Source organism: Paroedura picta, chromosome 2 (assembly GCF_049243985.1).
Source record: "Paroedura picta isolate Pp20150507F chromosome 2, Ppicta_v3.0, whole genome shotgun sequence".
Taxonomy (NCBI): Eukaryota; Metazoa; Chordata; class Lepidosauria; order Squamata; family Gekkonidae; genus Paroedura; species Paroedura picta.
Window position 1 is genome coordinate 177,271,219 of NC_135370.1, and position 26,178 is coordinate 177,297,396.

The 26,178-nt window shown below is 51.7% G+C and overlaps 1 protein-coding gene across 1 annotated transcript in view; it reads right to left on the reverse strand.

The window, feature by feature from the left end:
* The window catches only part of PRKCH (protein kinase C eta), a 106,083-nt gene extending 80,193 nt beyond the window's left edge, over positions 1-25,890 (reverse strand). Inside the window, exon 1 of the mRNA XM_077323920.1 lies at positions 24,917-25,890. Within this exon, the coding sequence (XP_077180035.1) occupies positions 24,917-25,264 (348 nt within the window). The 5' untranslated portion in view covers positions 25,265-25,890. The remainder of the gene's footprint in view (positions 1-24,916) is intronic.
* Positions 25,891-26,178: the final 288 nt, after the last annotated feature.

Sequence of the window (26,178 nt, forward strand, 5' to 3'; positions counted from 1 at the left end):
AAGGGCAAAACTCTATGGTAGAATTAACTTCTTACCATAGAGTTTTGCCCTCAAACCAGAGTGTCACCTGTCCTATATAATTTCTTGGTAAAGTAAAAACATCAGGTTTTTTTCCAGGCTTCTTGCCTATGGGGGGGAGGATTTCCCTCAGTTCCTTAAAGCCCTGAAGCAGGCAGAAAGGTGCCAAAACTGGGGAGCCCCAGGCCCCAACTGGGAGGAATAGTGTTAAAACTAATTTGTATTAGACTTTAATGTACTACTGGACTCTTGTTGAATTTTGCTGCCAGGCAAAGAATGGGGAGGAGGGAAACGAAATATTATTGCTGGCAGCTTCTGTTTCTGGGATTGCACAAGGAACCTGTCCTCATGACCAGTCCTTGGCCATGGAAAGTACATGGTGTGCAGAAGGGACCTGACCGGTTTATTCACCACATGCAGCACAATCCACATACGCACACGAAGGCAGCTCTTAAGTGGTTCGTGTGTAAAAAAAGCTCAGGGATATGCCCAACATGACACGACATGACACACCTAGGGGGACAAAAATCATAGAATCATGGAAGGGGTCTTATGGGCCATCTAGTCCAAACCCCTGCTCAGTGCAGGATCAGCCTAAAGCTTCCCGGATAAGGATCTGTCCAGCCGCTACTTGAAGATTGCCAAGTGTTGGAATAAGCAAGTGCAGTAGTGTGTATCAGACCACCGTCGACCTCCCTTGGCGTTAGCACCAAAATCAGTTTATCGAGGTAGCGATACGAAGCTCATGATGATGCTTATTGAAACCGACATGATAGGCAACACTATAACCCCACCCACAACTGACAACAGGCCGGTTTCCCCTGTCCCCAGAAAAAGCATGCAAAATAGTCTTGTGCCCAGGAGCACATGACATCATTTGTGCAAGGTGGACTCAAGGCCAGCCTTACCGATAACAGAATCACAGAATCACAGAGTTGGAAGGGGCCATACAGGCCATCTAGTCCAACCCCCTGCTCAACGCAGGATCAGCCCAAAGCATCCTAAAGCATCCAAGAAAAGTGTGCACCCAACCTTTGCTTGAAGACTGCCAGTGAGGGGGAGCTCACCACCTCTTTAGGCGGCCTATTCCAATGCTGAACTACTACACAGAATAACAACACCAAAATGCTCACGGCAGGAGGCTGACAACCAGACAGATCCTAACAGTGTGCATGATCGAACAGAACATGAAGAAAATCCTGCAAGGGGGGGCATGCTTGAAGAGGTGAGTGAAGGAGAGAATGTGTGTAGTTAGCATAGTTAGACCAGGTTGAGAGAACTCTAACAGAACTGTTCTGCACCGTCAGCTCTAAGAGAACCGTGTCTGGCTGGAGGTCACGGAGCTGGCTGCATGCAGAGGACAAGTGGGGAATCAAACCTGGCTGCCATTTTTAACCAACCAGGCTGGCTATTCATTGTAAGGCATGTGTGAAATGTAGCCAGGAGATCCTCAGATTGCCTGGCCGATGGGCAAGAGATGTTAAGAGTCGGGTTGCCATTGCCTGCCCCTGTGTCATGACCCTCGTGTTTCTTGGAGGTTGCCCTTCCAAATGCTCACCAGAGCTGACCCTGTTTAGCTTCCGAGATCTGGAGAAGAAAAAAGCTCATGGCGATGGCTACACGTTCGTTGATTCCTCCTTTTTTAGAAGATTAGGGGTCAAGCACATTCTATTCTTTAATACAACAGGTGCTAGATTGGGGGTGGAAGAACTCTGCAGACGGCCTTCCCGTTCCTCCAGGACCTGGAATGGCTGCAGGCAGCTGTTAGGGAACTCAACGGCAGGGGCAGCTCTCAAGCGGCAGGGATCTGCAGCCTCCAAGCCTCAGAGGGAAGTGGAAGGAGGAGGGGGAGGTCCGGGGTGGGAGACGGAAGGCAAATGGTTGGCTGATGGACAGACAGGCAAGCTGGTTGGAGGAGGAGGCACTCAGGGGTGGGACAGCCACCCTGAGTGGGTGTTAAGTGCTGAGTGGCACTTAAACCATGAGACACTCTCCTCCCCCAAGCCCTTACCAGAAATATATTATGTGGAACAGATGATGAGAGGCAGAACGAAGTCTGGATTGTCTTTCATTTTCAGGATAGCCACTTTCCTCAGTAGCTCCCAACACTGTATTAAATATACATACAGAATTTGTAAATTCTATTCACATCTGTAAATAAATTTGCAAATTCCGAGATCCGATGGGCTATCTAGGCCAGGGCAAAATCAACAGAATGTGCGTTTACGCATTGGAGGTTTCATGCTGGGCTGCAGGCTGGAGTTTTGTCATGGCAGGTTGCCCCATCACTTCCTGCACCCTCATGGGGGAGCCTTTGGCCTGGTGCACTTCAGACATCCCCAATTTGTGCTCCTGCACAGGAGCTGGGGCAGTGAAGTTCCCAGTGCGGAAACGGTCAATGTGAAGAAACTGATTCAGCGAGCAAGTAACCTCCCTCCTGTTCACGCAGAGAGCTTGATTTAAGGAGTTCCGGGCAATTAATGGTGCTATTTGATTATTTTTGCAGAATTAAATTCCTTGTTGCCCTTCTAGCTGGCTGCTCTGATTTATTCATTTGGGATTTCATCGTAACGGGTGGAAATGTTCCCTCCTTTGCATTTTTCCTGAGGGGGCAGCAATTACATTTGATGCTTTCTGATTTACCGCCCAAATTCTCTTCTTCACTCACCTCTTCCAGCATCCAATTTTATTGAGTTGTCAATAAACAGCCACTACTGCAGGGAGTTATTGGTACGGGACATAAAAAAACGGTTATCCGAGGCATTAAGATCTAACGGACAAGAGTCGCTTCCTGATACTGAATCACGGTCAAAGCTATATAAATTTCTGCCAAGACAGCGCAAAACGATAAATATAAAAATCCTCTTACTGAATGAAGGATTTCTGCCCTTCACACAAATAGAAGGGCCCTACTATCTAATGAGCCTCTTGTGGCGCAGAGTGGTAAGGCAGCCGTCTGAAAGCTTTGCCCATGAGGCTGGGAGTTCGATCCCAGCAGCCGGCTCAAGGTCGACTCAGCCTTCCATCCTTCCGAGGTCGGTAAAATGAGTACCCAGCTTGCTGGGGGGTAAACGGTAATGACTGGGGAAGGCACTGGCAAACCACCCCGTATTGAGTCTGCCATGAAAACGCTAGAGGGCGTCACCCCAAGGGTCAGACATGACTCGGTGCTTGCACAGGGGATACCTTTACCTTTACCTAACTATCTAATACTGAGATAATTGCATAAATACCTATAAATGTCCATTCATTTCACCAAATTCACTATCATTCGCAATCACCGCACTGAATCATATAGAATGATAGAGTTGGAAGGGACCCCCGGGGTCATCTAGTCCAACCCCCTGCAGAATGCAGGAAATTCACAACTAAGATTTTGTTTGAAGAGAGGGAGACGGTTTAGCACAGAGGATCCCTCACCTGTAGAACATGGTCTTGGACTTGGTTGATTTCTACATGTTTCTCCCGGGTTCCATGAAGTATTTGAGAGTGACTCAGGATTTACAAATCTGAATTCAAGAGGAAGTAATGCTTCTGTTGTTACATCTCACTCTGTGAGTAGCTTGGACCAACCCTAGCTTAATAAATCCGTGTCATGGTTAAGAGCCGCGGCCTCTGATTTGGAGATCTGGTTTGACACCCCACTCCTCCTCCACATGCAGCCAGCTGTGTATCCCTGGATTAGGCCCTTAGAGACTGAGAGGTCCCACCTGCCTCACAGGGTGCCCGTTGTCTGGAGAAGAAGGGAAGGTGATCGGAAGCCTCTTGGAGACCCCTTTGGGTAGAGAAAAGCAGCATAGAAGAACCAAGTCTTCTTCATCCTCATCCTCCTTCCTGCACAAGTATCCGTACCCAGGTGGCCATGCTACCAGGATGCTACCAGGATTTACATACTGAAGTTTGTCTGCACCACAAGCGAGCCAAGAAAAGCTGGGCGACAACTGTGAGTGGTAAATTAGCCTTACCCGCCCAACAAGATTTATGGCTTAGTAAGGGCAAGGTTTTGGATCCAGGTTCTCCTACTTGGGAGCTTTTGAGGGCCATTTGATGCAGCAGATGTGATTATACCAGCCTGTCCTGCTGTGTGAGTCTCCCTGCGCCACAAAGATCCAGGTTCGAATTTCTCGTCAGACCAGCTAGAAGAAGAAGAGTTGGTTTTTCCATTCTGCTTTTCACTACCTGAAGGAGTCAGGTAGCATCTTGCAATCACCTTCCCTTCCTCTCCCCACAACAGGGGCTGGGAGGTAGATGGGGTTGAGAGAGCTCTGAGAGAACTGCTATGTGAAAGCAGCCCTAGCAGGGCTGTGATGAGCCCAAGGTCACCCAGCTGGCTGCATGTGGAAGAGTGGGGAATCAAACCTGGATCGCCAGATTAGAAGCCGCCACTCTTAACCACAGCTCTCTTTTGGGGTATCTAAGAGTTTCAATGCAGAATTGGTGTTATCCACTGCACGTTTGTAACATTTTAAAAAAATGTAAGACATTGGTGTAGTGCTTCGTGTAGTGGTTAAGGGTGGTGGCCACTAATTACCCACTCTTCCACATACAGCCAGCTTGGTGACCTTGGGCTAGTCCCAGTTCTGTCCGAGTTCTCTCAGCCCCACCTACCTCACAGGGTGTTTGTTGTGGGGAGAGGAAAAGGAAGGTGGTTGTAAGCCGATTTTTGGCTCCATCAGGTAGAGAAAAGTGGCATATAAGAACCATCTTCTTCTTCAGTAATCTCAGAGTTCTCTCAGCCTCCCCTCCCTCACAAGGGGTCTGTTGTGGGGTGAGGAAAGGGAAAGCAAATGTGAACCGCTTTGAGGCTCCTTTGGGTAGAGAAAAGTGGCATATAAGAAACAACTCTTCTTCTTCACCATCTTTTCCAGTGACTCTGTTAAAATCATTTCAAACGAAACACATAGAGACATGAACAGGAAGGAGAATCTATACATACCAGTGAGGAAACATTGGACAGAACAGGAAAACCTTTACCCACGGGTGGGAGACAATGCTAGAAGGGGGGACGACTAATCTCTCTAGGGGAGGGAATGTCACCTTTTTGGGTCTGGATTGTTGAGACATAGACCACAGTGGGTGGTCCAAGTCTAAATCCGATGGATGGATGGATGGATGGATGGATGGATGGATGGATGGATGGATGGATGGATGGATGGATGGATGGATGGATGGATGGATGGATGGATGGATGGATAGATAGATAGATAGATAGATAGATAGATAGATAGATAGATAGATAGATAGATAGATAGATAGATAGATAGATAGATAGATAGATAGATAGATAGAGTTTTATTGTCGGATTTTTGTTGTTATCTGCCGCAAGCTAGTTTTGAGGGCAGTGGGTTATGAATCCAATAAATAAATAAATAATAAAATAAACTCACAATTTTGTGAATTTCCCCTCCTTTAAATGGAGGCTCGAATGCCACATTAAACCACTCAGTACGTTCAACTACTCAGAATTTCGATGTGCTATTTCTCCTTTAAATCGTTGTTATATATTAATGACAGGGTTAACTTACATGGTCTATCAAACCGTGACCCGTAGTGACAATTTGGATAGACCGGAAGTCACTTTGTGACCGGATTGTGTTCTGCTAGTAGACCAAGTTCCCCAGAAGAGATTTCAAGCTACAGGATTATATCTTACTCTTGGGTTGTGTTTTCATTACATTGGGGGTAAGTCTCTCTTTAGACAATTTATATTCTTTTTGCTCTTGACGGAAAGTGTCGTGCATGATACGGTTTCCCAATGACACTCTGTTTTGGTAGCTTTTCAAAGAAACCTGTTTGAAGATAAAGGTATCCCCTGTGCAAGCACCGAGTCATGTCTGACCCTTGGGGTGACGCCCTCCAGCGTTTTCATGGCAGACTCAATACGGGGTGGTTTGCCAGTGCCTTCCCCAGTCATGACCGTTTATCCCCCAGCAAGCAAGCTGGGTACTCATTTTACCGACCTCGGAAGGATAGAAGGCTGAGTCAACCTTGAGCCGGCTGCTGGGATCGAACTCCCAGCCTCATGGGCAGAGCTTTCAGACTGCATGTCTTACCACTCTGCGCCATGCCACTTCTAAATGGAATATCAAAATGTTATATTTTTTTGGATTTTGTACACCTTTGACATATTCTACGTGTTATACATTTAACGCAGCTATTGGCTGCTGAGGAAATCCATCAGAAAACCAGTTCAACTGGTGTGGTTTCCATCTGTTGTTTTGAACCTCCAGGGCGTGGGGCTGAAGTTCTCCAACTTTCACAATTGATCTCCAAGCTACAGAAATCAGTTCCTCAGAAGAAAAAGGCTATTGGGGAGGGTGGATTCTAGGGCTTAGCACCAGGCTGAGGTTCCTGCTCTACCAAAAATCCAGGATCCACCTCCAGAATATCAGGTGCTTTCCAACCCAGAGCTGTCAACCATGAGCATAGTGGTTGGGTAGGTTCATGTGGGAAAAAGTAGTCCTTAAGGCAGGGGTATTCAACCTGTGGTCCTCCATATGTCCATGGACTACAATTCTCATGAGCCCCTGCCAGCGTTTGCTGGCAGGGGCTCATGGGAATTGTAGTCCATGGACATATGGAGGACCACAAGTTGACTTAAGGCAAGGATTTCCAACCAGGGATCTGTGGATCCCCAGGCGTCTGCGGGAGCCTCAGGGGGAGGGATCCACAGCTTTCCCTTCCTGCCTTAGGGGACTCAGCCACAAGTTGAAGAACTGGCCCCTTCCATTGCCCCCTCAACCACGTGAATGAGTGAGTTCTCATGGTTTCTGGGCTTGGGAAGGGGCAGAGCCTGCATGCGTACCCCCACCTTAAACCACTTCCTATTTCTCTGCTCTGGTACACCTCACTTGGAGTCCTGTGTTCAGTTTTGGGCACCCCAGTTGAAGAGGGATGTAGACGAACTGGAGCGAGTCCAGAAGAGGGCAGCAAAGATGGTGAGGGGTTTGGAGAACAAGACAGATGAGGAAAGGTTGGGGGAGCTTGGTCTGTTTAGCCTGGAGAGGAGACAACTGAGAGGGGATCTGATCACCATCTTCAAGTATTTAAAAGGCTGCCATGTAGAGGATGGAGCAGAGTTGTTCTCTCTTGCCCAAGAGGGACGGACCAGAAGCAATGGGATTAAATTAATTCAAAAGAAATTCCGTCTAAACCTCTGGAAGAAGTTCCAGACAGAGCGGTTTCCCAGTGGAACAGGCTTCCTCGGGAGGTGGTGGGTTCTCCAGATTTGGAGATTTTTAAACAGAGGCTGGAGAGCCATCTGACGGAGAGGCTGATTCTGTGAAGGTTCAAGGGGGTGGCAGGTGACAGTGGGTGAGCGAGAGGGTTGGGAGTGTCCTGCACAATGCAGGGGGTTGGACTAGATGACCCAGGGGTTCCGTTTCAACTCTATGATTCTCTTTGAGCCTTGATGGGTGGTGATTTCACTCTCAGGGGGCGTGGTGGGGAGGCGTGGCCAGCTGACATAATTTTGGGGGCACTTCGAAGGCAGAAAGATTATTTCAGGGGCTCCTCCACAGTCAAAAGGTTGAAAATGGCTGCCTTAAGGTATGGATATACCCACATGGATACAGTTCACATTTAATAATTTAAGTCATTTGCTTTGGAAGAAATAGCCAAGCACTCTGTGTAACCGGTTTCACATGTGAGGAAGAAGAAGAAGAAGAAATGAAGAAGGAGGAGGAGGAGGAAGAGGAGGAGGAGTTGGTTCTTATATGCCCCTTTTCTCTACCAAAGGAGTCTCAAAGCAGCTTACAGTCGCCTTCCCTTTCCTCTTCCCACCACAGATACCCTGTGAGGTGGGTGAGGCTGAGAGAGCCCAGATATTACCGAAGAAGAAGAGTTGGTTCTTATAGGCCGCTTTTATCTACCCGAAGGAGGCTCAAAGCGGCTTCCAATCTCCTTCCCTTTCCTCTCCCCACAACAGACACGCTGTGAGGTAGATGGGGCTGAGAGAGTCCTGAGAGAACAGCTCTAACATGACTGTAACTGGCCCAAGGTTACCCAGCTGGCTGCATGTGGAGGAGCTCATCAGATTACAAGCCGCCGCTCTTAACCACTCCACCGTGCTCGTTGGCGCCCCTTATCTACCAGCTCATTCCCAAACCTCCCCACAAAATCTCTACCTGCTTCCCCCCACCCACCCCGTCTACCCAGACAGCTATTGTGGCCGAATGCGTTCTGCAGCCGTTGACCACGACGTTCCCTTCCCAATCCCTGCGAGGCTGAATGGCCCCAAAGGTTTCTCTTTTCTTTTTTTAAGCAACAGTTTAAAACTCACGAGGCTCGGGGAGGGGGGGAAACAAGACGTGAACGCTCTTTTCTAAAAGGACGACATGAACCTGTTAGTTCACCAAAAGCTGCTGCTTTGCAAAGCCAGGGCCTCCACATCTGGGCTGCCTGCTTTTGAGACGACTCTTTGCACAGGAACCCTTGGTCTCCAGACGCACCACGGCCTGCAGATAGTCACTCAAAACGTGTGGGTGTTCTGAGCGACGTGAGACACCGAATTCTTTCCACCTCTCGCCCTGCGATTTTCCGGTGGGCCTTCAGCTCGTCACCCTCTTTGCCGCAAAGGGCTATTTATATAACCCGGCCTTCCTCAGCTTCTTTACCACTGAGAAACCCCTGAAGCAGTCTTCGGGCGTCGAGAATGCCCAGAAGTGGAGCGATCGTGCAGAATATGGTTGGGAAGCAGAGCTGTGGACAGGCCCACCTGGGACCCCTCCCCTTCCCACCCCCTACTGGCCCATTTGTGATCATATCGCCGATGAATGTTGAACAAATCTTTAAAATACATAAAAAATTAACTGCCACCCGTTCAGGAAACCCTTCCAGGCCATCAAGAAACCCCAGGGTTTCACCGAATCCTGGAGAGCCAGCCACAGGGCAGAGAGGCTGAGGCCTTCCTAAGAACACCAGAATCCTGCTGGGTCAGACCAGGGGTCCATCCAGTCCAGCATCCTGTCTCACACAGGGGCCAGCCAGTTCCTCTGGAGGGCCAGCAACAGGGCAGAGAGGCCGAGGCCTTCCTAAGGACATCAGGAGAGCCCTGCTGGATCAGACCAGGGGTCCCTCCAGTCCAGCCTCCTCACTCACACAGGGGCCAGCCAGTTCCTCTGGAGGGCCAGCAACAGGGCAGAGAGGCCGAGGCCTTCCTAAGGACATCAGGAGAGCCCTGCTGGGTCAGACCAGGGGTCCATCCAGTCCAGCATCCTGTCTCACACAGGGGCCAGCCAGTTCCTCTGGAGGGCCAGCAACAGGGCAGAGAGGCCGAGGCCTTCCTAAGGACATCAGGAGAGCCCTGCTGGGTCAGACCAGGGGTCCCTCCAGTCCAGCCTCCTCACTCACACAGGGGCCAGCCAGTTCCTCTGGAGGGCCAGCAACAGGGCAGAGACTCCGAGGCCTTCCTAAGGACATCAGGAGAGCCCTGCTGGGTCAGACCAGTGGTCCATCCAGTCCAGCCTCCAGTCTCACACAGGGGCCAGCCAGTTCCTCTGGAGGGCCAGCAACAGGGCAGAGAGGCCGAGGCCTTCCTAAGGACATCAGGAGAGCCCTGCTGGGTCAGACCAGGGGTCCATCCAGTCCAGCCTCCTGTCTCACACAGGGGCCAGCCAGTTCCTCTGGAGGGCCAGCAACAGGGCAGAGAGGCCGAGGCCTTCCTAAGAACATCAGAAGGGCCCTGCTGGGTCAGACCAGGGGTCCCTCCAGTCCAGCCTCCTGTCTCACACAGGGGCCAGCCAGTTCCTCTGGAGGGCCAGCAACAGGGCAGAGAGGCCGAGGCCTTCCTAAGGACATCAGGAGAGCCCTGCTGGGTCAGACCAGGGGTCCATCCAGTCCAGCCTCCTGTCTCACACAGGGGCCAGCCAGTCCCTCTGGAGGGTCAGCAACAGGGCCGAGAGGCCGAGGCCTTCCTAAGAACATCAGAAGAGCCCTGCTGGATCCGACAAGGGGTCCATCGAGTCCAATATATACACAGACCATAAGGACATAATCTGGAGGGGAGAAATAATGATGCCCTGTTTTTTTCCCAGTGAGCAGAAAGCTAGTCCGCTAGGAGAGCTGTGCTTGTTGTCCACATTCAAGGGAATCCCCCCTCCCCCATGGAAAATAATATTTTTTAAAACGTTGTCCCTCTGCCATCTGTAGTCTGAAGCTCACCTGCAGATCTGAACCTGGAGAACATCAAAGTCTTAGCACCAAAGAGAATAAGATTCAAGGGGCATCCTCATATCTCAGTTGGAAAGCGGCAAACGCCAGCCATAGGAGGGTGACTTATGGATAAAAGAAATCTGGCGATTGCAGACTGTGAGACCTGAAATGACCTTGTAAAACCAGTCCCCTGTATCTGACTCCCCTGTTTCCACTGCAGCCGAGGATTCTAGGAAATGAGTTAAACTGCATACAAGAAGGAAAGGCTAAAGCAAATACAGCCGGCATGGTGTGGTAATTACAGCCTCAGACTAGGATCAGGGAGACTTGAGTTCGAATCCTCACTGTGCCACAGAAACTCACTGGGGGATCTTGGGTGAATCTCTCGAACTCTCAGCTTATCCCATATCAAAGGGGTTGTTGTGAATTGAAAATGGAGGAAAGTAGATGTGTGCTTTGCCCCCCCCCCATAGGACAAAGGTGGGGTAGAAGTGAAGTCTAGCCCTCAACTACAGGAAAACAACGCCCAGACCTCAGATATAGCAACCAGGCATGGGTAAAACCATAGTCATCTTGATACAAACCGGAGAAGATCCAGATGGTAGCTTTGTTAGTAGCCATTGAAAAGCACGAGTCCATTAGCACCTGAAAAACCAAATTCTGTGGCAGGGAAAGAGCTTTTGAGAGTCACAGCTCACTTCCAAGAAGGGTGGCTGATAAATCTGTGTGTTTGAAGGAAGCCAGGAGTTCAATTAGGTCTCTGTTAGGATCTCAGCATGATGGTATAAGAGGCAATGCTGAGCTGAGAAACCCCTCAAGAACCCCTCATATATACACACATGAACAATGGGGGCATTTCTGCACATCGGTAAAAATAGCATTATGCCAACTGAATGGCGTAGCGCTAAATATTATTGCACCTCCCAGCCCCTCCTCACCTGTGGAGCAACAGAGGAAGTTCACTCCAATGATATATAGTGATGTCAGTGGCTAGCCAAACTTCTGGGGAAGGCTGCGGAACCCCTGGGGAGCTTTCATGTAACCCTGGGTGTTCCCTGGGAACCCCTACTCCAGGGTCTCAGGCTGAGGTCTTTCCCATCCCCTCCTGCCTGATCCTTTTAGCTAGTGAAGCCAGGGATTGAACCTGGGACCTTCTGCATGCCAAGCAGAGGCTCTGCCACTGAGCTATGGCTTCTCTCCATGGCTCTCTAGGGTTTCAGGCTGAGGTCTTTCCTATCCCCTCCTGCCTGGTCCTTTTTAACTGGAGATCCCTCCTCTCTCGGTCCCTTCTAACCAGGCATCGCACCTATTCTGTGTGAGAAGGGAAATGTTTACTGCAATAAGCTCTCGGTTCATGCAACAGAATCTCGGAGGAAATTAGACAACTCCCAACCTGTCTAGCTTTCAGAAGGGCTTGAAAGAAATGGTTTAAGAAAAAAGGCCTTTTGGGGAAAAACCTTTCCTGGAAACTGTGATCCATGTAAGCGAGGGTATTAATTGCCTTAAAGGATTTTCCATCTCACCTTTCTATTAAAAGATTTGGCAGAGTGATTTGTGTAGTGTTGCGAGGCGCCCAATTCAAGTCAAACAAAAGGGGAGAAATCTTCTAGGGAGCGACGAAGGATCCCTGCCTAGATAAAAAGGCAAGTTGAGGATTTCCTTGGACTGGTGTGGAAAGATGCCTCAGGAGAGAGGGGGATGGTGATTCTAAGGAAGGAAGTTTGGGGCACCAAAGAGTGTTCCGATCTTCAAAGAAAAAACACAGGGGAGTTCAAGAAGACTCAAGGGAAACACAGGAACAAAAGCCACTCAGTGGAAAGAACTCTGATACTAAGAAAGAAATTGATCCCTCTCTAAAGCAGGGGTAGTCAACCTGTGGTCCTCCAGATGTCCATGGACTACAATTCCCATGACCCCCTGCCAGCAAACGCTGGCAGGGGCTCATGGGAATTGTAGGCCATGGACATCTGGAGGACCACAGGTTGACTACCCCTGCTCTAAAGCCTGTAATTCAGGACTTGTTATTATTGTTGTTTTTAATAATAATAATTATTATTATTATTTTCCACCCTATCTCATGTGACTCAGGATGGATCTTGTGTGACTCACAGTAAAATCACATCCAGATAAAACACAGCAATAAAAATATAGAAATATTAAGTTAAGTACAATTATGTCTAAAACCAAAATGTAGTCATCCATTGGCGTACTCCTTATGCTGGAAAAGGACGAGAGAGGAGGTGGGGAGCTGTTCGCAGTTAAAACCACAATGAAACTTGATAGCGCTCTGCTAATTGATATTTATCAATCCATCCCTCCGTTTGAGTCTTAGTTTTCAGTTTAGTTTAGTTTGCCCTGAGCTCAGCCAAATTCCTGGCAGACGAGCACTACTTTGTAGGCCCTGCGGAATTTTGCACGGAGTTCTGTCGGGGCCCAGGTCTCAGACTGGGGCCAGACTGGGGCCACAGCCGAAAAGGCCCTAGCATTTATTTTGGGCTGGGAACCACCAACATGTTGGTATTTGGAGATCTCAGCATCCTTCTGGCGGCATATCAATTCCTGTATCGGCTGTGCAGTAACTTCCAAATATACTGTTTTCTGTTTTTTTGACGCCACCAAATTCTACGAGTCGCTCGGTGAGAGTCTCCGCCAGGGGTGTTTTGACCCTTGCCAACCGAATTGCTCCAGCTGGGAATGACTGGGGTCAAAGGACGTGCTCTGCCACACAGAGAGAGACTAGAGTAGCCCATGAAAGACTTTTGGTCCTTCCTCCCCTGTTCTATCCTCGATGCAGAACCGGTTTCCCTGCTTCTTTCCCCAGAACGGAGCTCTTTGTGTCAAGCGTGCGTAACCCGAAACTAAGACATTGAAACAAAGCCCCACCTAGCTCCGACCGTGTAACGTTACGTAATCACCGGTAATTCCAAAGCGGCATGTTTGTTTGGGTTTGCCCCTACACACCGAAGAATGACAAGTCCACAAGATCGCTCACCCAACCGCACACAACCAACCGCATCCTTTTCTTAATAGTAATAATAAGGATAACGATAACAACATCAATAATAATAATGTTATTTGTATCCTGCCCTTCCAATGCTCGGAGCAGGTAGCAACCGTGGGACGGCACCCCTGGACCCTCCCTGGGGCACCAGGAGGGGGCTGCTGGAAATTGGGGGACGAGGTTGGGGTTATTTTTCTCCGCTGTGTTTGTTTGGTATGGGGGGGGATTGAGATTCATAGAATCATAGAATCATAGAGTTGGAAGGGGCCATACAGGCCATAGAATCATAGAATCATAGAGATGGAAGGGGCCATACAGGCCATAGAATCATAGAATCATAGATTTGGAAGGGGCCATACAGGCCATAGAATCATAGAATCATAGAGTTGGAAGGGGCCATACAGGCCATAGAATCATAGAATCATAGAGTTGGAAGGGGCCATACAGGCCATAGAATCATAGAATCATAGAGTTGGAAGGGGCCATACAGGCCATAGAATCATAGAGTCATAGAATCATAGAGTTGGAAGGGGCCATACAGGCCATCTAGTCCAACCCCCTGCTCAACGCAGGATCAGCCCTAAGCATCCTAAAGATTGGTTTTAATTTTTATGTGTGGTTTTTATGTCCTATTTATGTAACTCGCCACAAGACGGTTTTGCCGATAGCGGCGGGAAATAAATCCAACACATCAATGAATAAAAACAAACGCAAAAGTTAAAATTTAGACTCCATAATTTATAACCCCGGCTAAAAACTGCACGGGGGAGGTTGTGACCGGAGATGGTCTTCAGCCCGGATCGCCAGGAGGGAAAGCTGCACATCCAAAACATGTCCCAAGACTCCATGAAACGTGAGCTTATCTATCTGCCTGTAAGAGTCTTCAAAAGGAAAAAAATGGTCGTAGACAGATAACACAGGTTGCTTCCATACAGGTGTTTTCTCTGCCTTTCCTTCCATCCCGGAGCTTGGGTGGGTTTTTCGAAACAGCCACATAACTGAAAGCCAGCATGGTGGAGCGGCTAAGTGTCGGAGATTTGGGAGACCTGAGGCCAAATCCCCATTCGTGCCATGAAAGCTGGGTGAAGCTGGGCCAGTCAGACTCTCTTAGTTAACCTACCTCACAGGGCTGTTGTGAAGATGAAACAGAGGAGAAGCGGATTACGTAAGCCGCTTTGGGTCCCCGGGGGGGGGGGAGGCAGGGTACAAATCAATGAATGAATCAATTGGAGCCCCACTCAGTTATCACGTATTTTACTTCATTGTCCATTGCACTCTAGGCTTAGACATCAAATCATTGCACCTGTAAATTTTCTTGGCTCTTCGAGTAGAATTACTCAACATATATTTGCTGATGTCCCTGGAAAGAACAGAACATGTAGCCAAATTTCTGGCTACTGTAGTACAAAAGGGAAACTGGATATGCAAGAAATAATTCTAGGTCATTTGAATTTATTATTGATGTAGACTCTGAGAAACCCGGGTTCGAATCCCGACGTTTCGTTGCTGGGTGACGGTGGGCACTCACATGCTCACAGCCTAGCAAACCTCACAGGGTTGTTGTAAGGAGGAAAAGGAGGAAAGGCGAATGAGGCCTAATTTGGGTACCCATGGAGAGGTGGGGGGGAGGCAGGTACAAATACAATCAATCAATTCATTGATGAATAACATCGTCCTTTAATCATCCTCTTGCCAAATTTGCCCTGTCCCCCCCCCCAATCCCACCATTTCTGGATAGACGCAGTCCAAGGGTCGAGAAAGACCCAGGTTCGAATCCCCACTTGTGCCGTAGAAGCTGATAGAGAAGCCATGGGTCAGTTACACCCTCTCAGTCTTACCCTACATCACAGGGTTGTTGTGAGGATAAAATTCAGGGAAGAAGAACTACGTAAGCGGCTTTGGGTCCCTTACAGGAAGAAAGGTGGGACATAAAGTAAATAAACATAATAATCACCGTCCTGTTGGAGCAGTTCTTACAGAGCAGTTCTGTCAGAGCTCTCTCAGCCCCACCTACCTCAGCTATCTATAGATTTAATCAATAATAACAATAAATGTACAGAATCATACCCTCTGGTCCACCAAGATCAGCAGTGCCTGTTCAGACTGGAAGAGGGTCTCCAGAGTGTCAGGCCGAGAAATGTCTTTCCCATCCCCTCCTGACTAGCCTTTTTTTAAAACTGGAAATGTTGGGGATTGAACCTGGGCCCTTCTGCACGCCAAGCAGAGGCTCTGCCCCTGAGCCACGGCCCCTGCTGATTCTGTGTTCAGTCTTCTTTAAGACCATCTCCTTTGCGTGTCCAACTACATGGGATGTTCAGTCCTACAGATGTTTTCTCCAGGCTGTGTGGAGCGGAACTGAGATCTGGAGGCTGGACTTCGGCGATTAAGATGGGTGCTTCTCTCTTTCTCTGCAGGCGGTTTTGATTTGCTTTGATTTATGGTTACAGTCAGAGGTACAATTCAGAAGTCCGAAGTGGCTGTCACAGTCATTGGGCAGCTGGACAATGCACTCCCAAATGTGCTTTTGCAGCTGGATTTTCCTGTGCCGAACAGGAAAATCTACGTCTCAAGTGCATTGAAAGTTAGAGCGGTCCGTCAGAGGAACAGGCTTCCCCGGGAGGTGGTGGGTTCTCCTTCTTTGGAAGTTTTACGCAGAGGCTGGAGAGCCGTCTGGCAGAAATGCAGATTTTGTGAACTGAGACAGATTGGGAGTGAGTGGGCAGGAAGGGATGTGCCAGCGTTTGTCTCTTCTGGCCCTTCCTTGCAAACCCAGGGAATTGCTGACCACCACTGTGGGATGGTAGGTGTATTTCCTCCAGGCCAGGCTGGATTCTGGAAATTTTCGGTCAAAGGATTACTTGGGCATGAAATTGGGGTCACTATGGGTAGGCAGGTAGTTGTGAGCTCCTGCATTGTGCAGGGGGTTGGACTAGATGGCCCTAGAGGTCCCTTCCAACTCCTGGTAATGTCAGCATATCAGGATGTTATTCTGATCCCAGTGAGTGCAAAGGGGATGTGCAGGTGGGGGCAAGGACCAGCGCAAAAGTGGTTGTTTGTGGGGGGGGGGGGATTTCTTTCCCCCCCCCTTCCACTGGCCCCAAAGTTGGGGGAGCATGCTTGGGAGAATTTCTGTTATGATTCTATCAATTTTTGACCCATTTTGTAAATTAACCGGATCTCACAGGCAGTCCATGAGTTTCTCTCCTTCTCTGTATTTACATACCTGTATTTATATGCCTGAGAACGACATCTCAGCAATTCACAGTAGTAAAAGAAGTGTCTTTTCATCAAACTTTACTTGACTTAGTACATGTGAGATTGCCTCTATATTTGATTTGTTATTACAACTTAACCGCTTGAAACCAACAGAAAAAGAGCCTGCCGGACCTGTGAGAATGGTTCTTCCAATTGTTACTAGCGATCGAAGTAAGTAAAATCATATAATGGCCCTTCAAAGAAAACAGAACGATTATTTTAAGTAGGGACTAACTGCCCAAGTGAAAAACAACCTGATCTTAACTGACAGAGCAAATTTGTCTTGACGCTAAACTTCCCCGTTTTCTCTGCCTGGGAGTCTGTAAAATCTAAAGGCTATGGCACAGATTTATTATTCAGAAAAGGATATTGCTTTAAATCACAAACCCGGCCCAGAAATTCCTATTTCAACAGTTAACCCTGTTGAGCTGCAAAGGGACATCTGGATTCGAAACCAGTCACATCCTGAAGACTAACAAAGGGTTACAGGGCATAAACTTTTGAGAGTTAAAACTCCCTCCGTCAGGCAGCAAAACAGGTTACCTGTGTCTTCAATAATAGGAATAGGAATAGGAATAATTTCTTTGTAACCTGCCCTACCCCAAAGGCCCAGGGCGGGTAAGAAGATATATATAAAAACCATAAAATGACAATAAATGGCATATTAAAAAAATTCCACAATCAGATTAATTAGAATCATAGAATAATAGAGTTGGAAGGGACCTCCAGGGTCATCTAGTCCAACCCCCTGCACTATGCAAGACACTCACCACCCTCTTGCTCATCCACTGTCACCTGCCACCCCCTTGAACCTTCACAGAATCAGCCTCTCTGTCAGATGGCTCTCCAGCCTCTGTTTAAAAATTTCCAAAGATGGAGAACCCACCTGTTCCACTGAGAAACCGCTCTAACTGTCAGGAACTTCTTCTGGAGGTTGAGATGGAATTTAGAATCATAGAATTGTAGAGTTGGACCCTCCTGGGTCATCTAGTCCAACCCCCTGCACTGTGCAGGACACCACATCTAATTTCCTGGGGAGGGGGCAGTATAGATGCCAAATATGGTGAAAGCTTCGCTGGTGTTTGGGACAGGGAGGCCAGAATTCCAGTGTCATTTCTGGCCTCAACCTTAGGCCTGGTTCAACAGCTCTGGTTTACAGGCCCTGCGGAATTGCCCCAAGTCATGTCTCTAAAGGGAGAGCTGAAAAGTCCCTGGCTTTGGTTGAGGCTAGTTTGACATCCTTGGGGCCAGGGATCTTGAGTAAGTTCTGCTCACTTAATCGTAAGTTCCTTTGGGGGATGTAAGGGAGGGGAAGGCCCCGGAGGTATAAAGGTCCCAGACAGTTTAGGGCTCTGTAGATCACAACCAGAACCTTGAACCTGATCCTGTCTTCAGTGCAGTTGGAAGAGCACAAGAAGAAGAAGAAGAAGAAGAAGAAGAAGAAGAAGAAGAAGAAGAAGAAGAAGAAGAAGAAGAAGAAGAAGAAGAAGAGTTGTTGGATCTTATATGCTGCTTTTCTCTACCCGAAAGAGTCTCAAAGTGGCTCCCAGTCGCCTTCCCTTTCCTCTCCCCACAACAGACACCCTGTGAGGTGGGTGAGGCTGAGAGAGCCCTGAGATTACTGAAGAAGAAGAAGAGTTGGTTCTTATATGCCGCTTTCCTCTACCCGAAGGAGTCTCAAAGCGTCTTCCCTTTCCTCTCCCCACAAAAGACACCTGGCTGCATATGGGGGAGTGCAGAATCGAACCCGCCTTGCCAGATTAGAAGTCTGCCCTCCTAACCACTACGCCAAACTGGCTCTCAAGACCTCAGGAAGGGCCCTCGCTGCTGCATTCTGGTCCAGTTGACGTTTCTGGAACTGTTTCAAAGCCCACGTCTTTCTCCTGGACTCGCCGCTATAGAACTTATTTTGTGTCCAGGGGCCCCTTTAACATGGAAGAGCTAACTTGGAGGCGTTTTTTTTGTGAGGCGTGCGAATTCTCACCCCTGCTGAATCACACCTACGCGTTTCCTTCTCCGATGCCACCCTTCAAATGGAAAGCAGCAGCCCTCTCCCTCCTCCACCACCGAAGCCTTTGCATCCGGCCTACCAGGTCAAAGCACTTCCTCCGGCTTGTGCAATGGAAGCTATTAGGTTTCAACAGTTAAGATTCCCCCGGGGAAATCTGCAAGCTCTTATGCATCTTCTAATTGGGGCGGGGGGAGGGGGGAGCACGGGGAGATCAATAAACATGCCTCTTCCTCCAGCCCCTTTCTTGTCAAAACATAAATCATTAGAGTCCCCCCCCCCACACACACACACACACCTTACCTAGCAATCCCTAAGAATATAAGAAAAGCCCTGCTGGATGCTGGATCAGACCAGGGGTCCATCCAGTCCAGCCTCCTGTCTCACACAGGGGCCAGCCAGTTCCTCTGGAGGGCTAGCAACAGGGCAGAGAGGCCGAGGCCTTCCTAAGGACATCAGGAGAGCCCTGCTGGGTCAGACCAGGGGTCCATCCAGTCCAGCCTCCTGTCTCACACAGGGGCCAGCCAGTTCCTCTGGAGGGCCAGCAACAGGGCAGAGAGGCCGAGGCCTTCCTAAGGACATCAGGAGAGCCCTGCTGGGTCAGACCAGGGGTCCATCCAGTCCAGCCTCCTGTCTCACACAGGGGCCAGCCAGTTCCTCTGGAGGGCCAGCAACAGGGCAGAGAGGCCGAGGCCTTCCTAAGGACATCAGGAGAGCCCTGCTGGGTCAGACCAGGGGTCCCTCCAGTCCAGCCTCCTGTCTCACACAGGAGCCAGCCAGTTCCTCTGGAGGGCCAGCAACAGGGCAGAGAGGCCGAGGCCTTCCTAAGGACATCAGGAGAGCCCTGCTGGGTCAGACAAGGGGTCCATCCAGTCCAGCCTCCTGTCTCACACAGGGGCCAGCCAGTTCCTCTGGAGGGCCAGCAACAGGGCAGAGAGGCCGAGGCCTTCCTAAGGACATCAGGAGAGCCCTGCAGGGTCAGACCAGGGGTCCATCCAGTCCAGCCTCCTGTCTCACACAGGGGCCAGCCAGTTCCTCTGGAGGGCCAGCAACAGGGCAGAGAGGCCGAGGCCTTCCTAAGGACATCAGGAGAGCCCTGCTGGGTCAGACCAGGGGTCCCTCCAGTCCTGCCTCCTGTCTCACACAGGGGCCAGCCAGTTCCTCTGAAGGGCCAGCAACAGGGCAGAGAGGCCGAGGCCTTCCTAAGGACATCAGGAGAGCCCTGCTGGGTCAGACCAGGGGTCCATCCAGTCCAGCCTCCTGTCTCACACAGGGGCCAGCCCGTTCCTCTGGAGGGCCAGCAACAGGGCAGAGAGGCCGAGGCCTTCCTAAGAACATCAGGAGAGCCCTGCTGGGTAAGAATGGGGGTCCATCCAGTCCAGCCTCCTGTCTCACACAGGGGCCAGCCAGTTCCTCTGGAGGGCCAGCAACAGGGCAGAGAGGCCGAGGCCTTCCTAAGGACATCAGGAGAGCCCTGCTGGGTCAGACCAGGGGTCCATCCAGTCCAGCCTCTTGTCTCACACAGGGGCCAGCCAGTTCCTCTGGAGGGCCAGCAACAGGGCAGAGAGGCCGAGGCCTTCCTAAGGACACCAGAAGAGACCTGCTGGGTCAGACCAGGGGTCCCTCCAGTCCAGCCTCCTGTCTCACACAGGGGCCAGCCAGTTCCTCTGGAGGGCCAGCAACAGGGCAGAGAGGCCGAGGCCTTCCTAAGGACATGAGGAGAGCCCTGCCGGGTCAGACCAGGGGTCCCTCCAGTCCAGCCTCCTGTCTCACACAGGGGCCAGCCAGTTCCTCTGGAGGGCCAGCAACAGGGCAGAGAGGCCGAGGCCTTCCTAAGGACATCAGGAGAGCCCTGCTGGGTCAGACCAGGGGTCCATCCAGTCCAGCCTCCTGTCTCACACAGGGGCCAGCCAGTTCCTCTGGAGGGCCAGCAACAGGGCAGAGAGGCCGAGGCCTTCCTAAGGACATCAGGAGAGCCCTGCTGGGTCAGACCAGGGGTCCATCCAGTCCAGCCTCCTGTCTCACACAGGGGCCAGCCAGTTCCTCTGGAGGGCCAGCAACAGGGCAGAGAGGCCGAGGCCTTCCTAAGGACATGAGGAGAGCCCCGCCGGGTCAGACCAGGGGTCCATCCAGTCCAGCCTCCTGTCTCACACAGGGGCCAGCCAGTTCCTCTGGAGGGCCAGCAACAGGGCAGAGAGGCCGAGGCCTTCCTAAGGACATCAGGAGAGCCCTGCTGGGTCAGACAAGGGGTCCATCCAGTCCAGCCTCCTGTCTCACACAGGGGCCAGCCAGTTCCTCTGGAGGGCCAGCAACAGGGCAGAGAGGCCGAGTCCTTCCTAAGGACATCAGGAGAGCCCTGCTGGGTCAGACAAGGGGTCCATCCAGTCCAGCCTCCTGTCTCACACAGGGGCCAGCCAGTTCCTCTGGAGGGCCAGCAACAGGGCAGAGAGGCCGAGGCCTTCCTAAGGACATCAGGAGAGCCCTGCAGGGTCAGACCAGGGGTCCATCCAGTCCAGCCTCCTGTCTCACACAGGGGCCAGCCAGTTCCTCTGGAGGGCCAGCAACAGGGCAGAGAGGCCGAGGCCTTCCTAAGGACATCAGCCCTGCTGGGTCAGACCAGGGGTCCCTCCAGTCCAGCCTCCTGTCTCACACAGGGGCCAGCCAGTTCCTCTGAAGGGCCAGCAACAGGGCAGAGAGGCCGAGGCCTTCCTAAGGACATCAGGAGAGCCCTGCTGGGTCAGACCAGGGGTCCATCCAGTCCTGCCTCCTGTCTCACACAGGGGCCAGCCAGTTCCTCTGAAGGGCCAGCAACAGGGCAGAGAGGCCGAGGCCTTCCTAAGGACACCAGAAGAGACCTGCTGGGTCAGACCAGGGGTCCATCCAGTCCAGCCTCCTGTCTCACACAGGGGCCAGCCCGTTCCTCTGGAGGGCCAGCAACAGGGCAGAGAGGCCGAGGCCTTCCTAAGGACATGAGGAGAGCCCTGCCGGGTCAGACCAGGGGTCCCTCCAGTCCAGCCTCCTGTCTCACACAGGGGCCAGCCAGTTCCTCTGGAGGGCCAGCAACAGGGCAGAGAGGCCGAGGCCTTCCTAAGGACATCAGGAGAGCCCTGCTGGGTCAGACAACGGGTCCATCCAGTCCAGCCTCCTGTCTCACACAGGGGCCAGCCAGTTCCTCTGGAGGGCCAGCAACAGGGCAGAGAGGCCGAGGCCTTCCTAAGGACATCAGGAGAGCCCTGCTGGGTCAGACAAGGGGTCCATCCAGTCCAGCCTCCTGTCTCACACAGGGGCCAGCCAGTTCCTCTGGAGGGCCAGCAACAGGGCAGAGAGGCCGAGGCCTTCCTAAGGACATCAGGAGAGCCCTGCAGGGTCAGACCAGGGGTCCATCCAGTCCAGCCTCCTGTCTCACACAGGGGCCAGCCAGTTCCTCTGGAGGGCCAGCAACAGGGCAGAGAGGCCGAGGCCTTCCTAAGGACATCAGGAGAGCCCTGCTGGGTCAGACCAGGGGTCCCTCCAGTCCAGCCTCCTGTCTCACACAGGGGCCAGCCAGTTCCTCTGAAGGGCCAGCAACAGGGCAGAGAGGCCGAGGCCTTCCTAAGGACATCAGGAGAGCCCTGCTGGGTCAGACCAGGGGTCCATCCAGTCCTGCCTCCTGTCTCACACAGGGGCCAGCCAGTTCCTCTGAAGGGCCAGCAACAGGGCAGAGAGGCCGAGGCCTTCCTAAGGACATCAGGAGAGCCCTGCTGGGTCAGACCAGGGGTCCATCCAGTCCAGCCTCCTGTCTCACACAGGGGCCAGCCCGTTCCTCTGGAGGGCCAGCAACAGGGCAGAGAGGCCGAGGCCTTCCTAAGAACATCAGGAGAGCCCTGCTGGGTCAGAATGGGGGTCCATCCAGTCCAGCCTCCTGTCTCACACAGGGGCCAGCCAGTTCCTCTGGAGGGCCAGCAACAGGGCAGAGTGGCCGAGGCCTTCCTAAGAACATCAGGAGAGCCCTGCTGGGTCAGACCAGTGGCCCATCCAGTCCAGCCTCCTGCCTCACACAGGGGTCAGCCAGGTCCTCTGGACGGCCAAGAACAGGGCAGAGAGGCCGAGGCCTAAGAACATCAGAGGAGCCCTGCTGGGTCAGACCAGTGGCCCATCCAGTCCAGCCTCCTGCCTCACACAGGGGCCAGCCAGGTCCTCTGGACGGCCAAGAACAGGGCAGAGAGGCCGAGGCCTAAGAACATCAGAGGAGCCCTGCTGGGTCAGTCCAGGGGTCCATCCAGTCCAGCCTCCTGTCTCACACAGGGGCCAGCCAGTTCCTCTGGAGGGCTAGCAACAGGGCAGAGAGGCCGAGGCTTTCCTAAGGACATCAGGGGAGCCCTGCTGGGTCAGACCAGGGGTCCCTCCAGTCCAGCCTCTTGTCTCACACAGGGGCCAGCCAGTTCCTCTGGAGGGCCAGCAACAGGGCAGAGAGGCAGAGGCCTTCCTAAGAACATCCGAAGAGCCCTGCTGGGTCAGACCTGGGGTCCCTCCAGTCCAGCCTCCTGTCTCACACAGGGGCCAGCCAGTTCCTCTGGAAGGCCAGCAACAGGGCAGAGAGGCCGAAGCCTTCCCCTGATGTTTCCTCCTGGCTCTGGGATTCAGAGGATTAGTGCCTCTGAAAGTGTCAGCCACGATGGCCGGTAGCCATTGATCGATTCATCCTCCAGGAATCAATCTAATCTATGCATCTATCCAATCCCTTTTGCATGCTGCCTCTCCCCCCCCCCCCAGAGCTTGCAAACACAAGAAAGACGAGCTTTCCCAGTGCGCAAGATTCAGTGGTGGGTCAGTGACCTTGTTTTTAGCCACGTGCGGGACAGCTGCACGGAAGTTTTCGCTGCTTTCCTCGAAACGACGGGGTAGCCGCAATGTATATTTGCAGGAACTGGCTCCTTCTCCGTCGCAGCTGTTCCGTTCCAACTGCAGAAGCTGAGGTTTGTGGCTCGGAAGGTTAGGAGATATGGTTGCACGTGGAACGGCTAGGAGCAGAGGGCAAGTTCTCAGCCCTCCAGGGTCTAGGGGAAGACCTAGAATCATAGAATCATAGAGTTGGAAGGGGCCACACAGGCCATCTAGTCCAACCCACTGCTCAACGCAGGATCAGCCCTAAGCATCCTAAAGCATCCAAGAAAAGTGTGCATCCAATCTTTGCTTGAAGACTGCCAGTGAGGGGGAGCTCACCACCTCCTTAGACAGCCTATTCCACTGCTGAACTGACCCCTCTCTGCCTGGTGAAATGTGGCCTGGCCTGGCTGAGCCACCAAAGCATACCTAACTTGTGAAACCCTCACAACACAGAGATCGCCCCAAGTTTAGAAAGAGAGAGAGAGAGAGAGAGAGAGAGAGAGAAGTAATGTGTGTGATGACCGATAATGGGCCGTGGCCATAGATAGTATCGAAATAGGGCTTCCATATTGAGGAGAAGTATACCTTGGAAATGTCAGATACTGGGAGCGAAGGCCAGGGATGGGGGGAAACGTTACTGTCATGTCAAATTACTACACTGAGAGGGGATCTAATAACCATCTTCAAGTATTTAGATGGCTGCCATGTAGAGGATGGAGCAGAGTTGTTCTCTCTTGCCCGGGAGGGACGGACCAGAATGAACGGGATGAAATTAATTCAAAAGAAATTCCGTCTAAATATCCGGAAGAAATACAGTGGAGTGTCCTGCATAGTGCAGGGGGTTGGACTAGATGACCCAGGAGATCCCTTCCTGACAGTTAGGGCGGTTTCTCAGTGGAACAGGCTTCCTCGGGAGGTGGTGGGTTCTCCTTCTCTGGAGATTTTTACACAGAGGCTGGGGAGCCATCTGGCAGAGAGGCTGATTCTGTGAAGGTTCAAGGGGGTGGCAGGTGACAGTGGATGAGTGAGAGGGTTGTGAGTGTCCTGCATAGTGCAGGGGGCTGGACTAGATGACCCAGGAAGTCCCTTCCAACTCTGTTATTCTATGATTCTAGTAAGAGGGTGCCAGACTAGACAGATCTTCAGTATGATAAATCAGAGCAATTCTGAGGTTCTTCTGAATTCTCAGACGTCAGTCTTAAATTTCCCAATGCCCAAGGCAACATGGTTTGTACCATCACTGCCGAAAAACCGCTGCTGACACTCTAGTATGTCCTATTGGCTAGAGAGTTGAACAAGGACATGGGAGATAAGAGTTGAAATCCCCATGCTGCCATAAAATTCAACGGGAGACTTTGGGCCTGTCACATTCTCTCTCCAGCCTAGCCTACTTCGCAGGGGTGTCGTAACAACCAAACAGCAGGGGGAGGAAGAGGTATGCAGCAGAGATGAATTGATTCAGTAATCAAACGAACCAGAATATGATGGCAAAAAGGCAGTTATTGCATAGATAAAAACAGAGGCGCATCATACGCCAGCGGATCATGCACCAGCGCATAGTGTGCCCGCAAATCCTATGGGAGCAACACGGTTCTGAAAGAGTTTTGGCTACTCACCCAGCCTTCAAAACTGTCCGAGGATCCCGTGCTGTGCAGCAGGTCCTGGAACTGCACGGTGCAGTTGGCCACAAAGTCATCGTACCCGATGGGGGTGCCGTGGAAGACCGCTAGTTCCAGCTTGTGCCCGTCGCTGACGGTGGTGCAGAACTCCTCGTTGTAGGTGGGCTTGTTGGTCTTCTGCTTGGTGCTGGTCTGCCCCACACGCACCTGATCCACGCTGACCGTGATGTAAGGGTCCAGTAGCTGGTGGCCCTTCTTGAAGAGCGAGTGCCGGATGGACCAGCGGGTGGGCTGGAGCCCCACCGCCTCTCCGATGCGCACCTTCATGTACCCGTTGAACTTCATGCCTCCGGACAGAAGAACGCCACCGTCCAGGCAGGGGTGGAAACACACACGATCGCACACTGGTTCAAAGGGAAAAAAAGAGCAAACTTAGCACTCTCCCGGGCGTTCTCCGCAGCAGCTTGGCACAGGAAAGCCATCAGGGGCCAGGACGGTGTGCAGTTCTTCGACTCCGGCCCATCCTCTCTAACACCGCTTCCGATCCAGTCCGGTTCCCTTCTCCTCTTCTCAGCAGCCAAGGCGAGGAGCTGCTGAATCACTTTACAGCGGCCGGGACGGATTTCTTCACCTCCTCGGGGAGCTCTCGGGAGCCTTGCAAATGCACCAGATTGGGGGAGGAGAGCGAGGGGGGCCTCTCCAGCCAACCCCAGGGGCTCCCCAGCATCCAGCTGCCTGCCACACACCCCCAACAAAGCAGCCCCGGCAGGTCCCCGTTGGCAAACGGCTTGAATTTCCTCTCCCCAGTTCTTCTAGCTCGGCTCTCCGATCCAGGAAGGAGACACAGCAGTGTCAAGACACCGCCTGGGAAACTCACACACTCACCAGCCACCCAGAGAGCTCACACCGTCAGCCCCGGTTCAGGCCAATCCCTTTAGAACAGCCTTCTTCCTCTCTCTCTGTCTCTCTCTCTCTCTCCCCCCCCCTTCTTTTTTCCATCCTCCTTTTTCTCCAGTTCTTCTTTCTGGACTGAGGCCGAGCTTCCTTCCGAGGGAGAAAAGCCACTAACTGCTTATTAGGCAGAGAAAACACCTGGGGGAATCTGACAAACCCACGAGGAGGGAAGGCCAAGAGGCGGAGCGTTCCGGAAAACCGTGCAAGGACTTGTCCAGGGCGAGAGACGGCAGTGCGTGTGTTTGTGTGTCTGTGTGTAACAATCGTCTTCCCAGCTCATTCATCGCAAGTCCACGACATGAAAG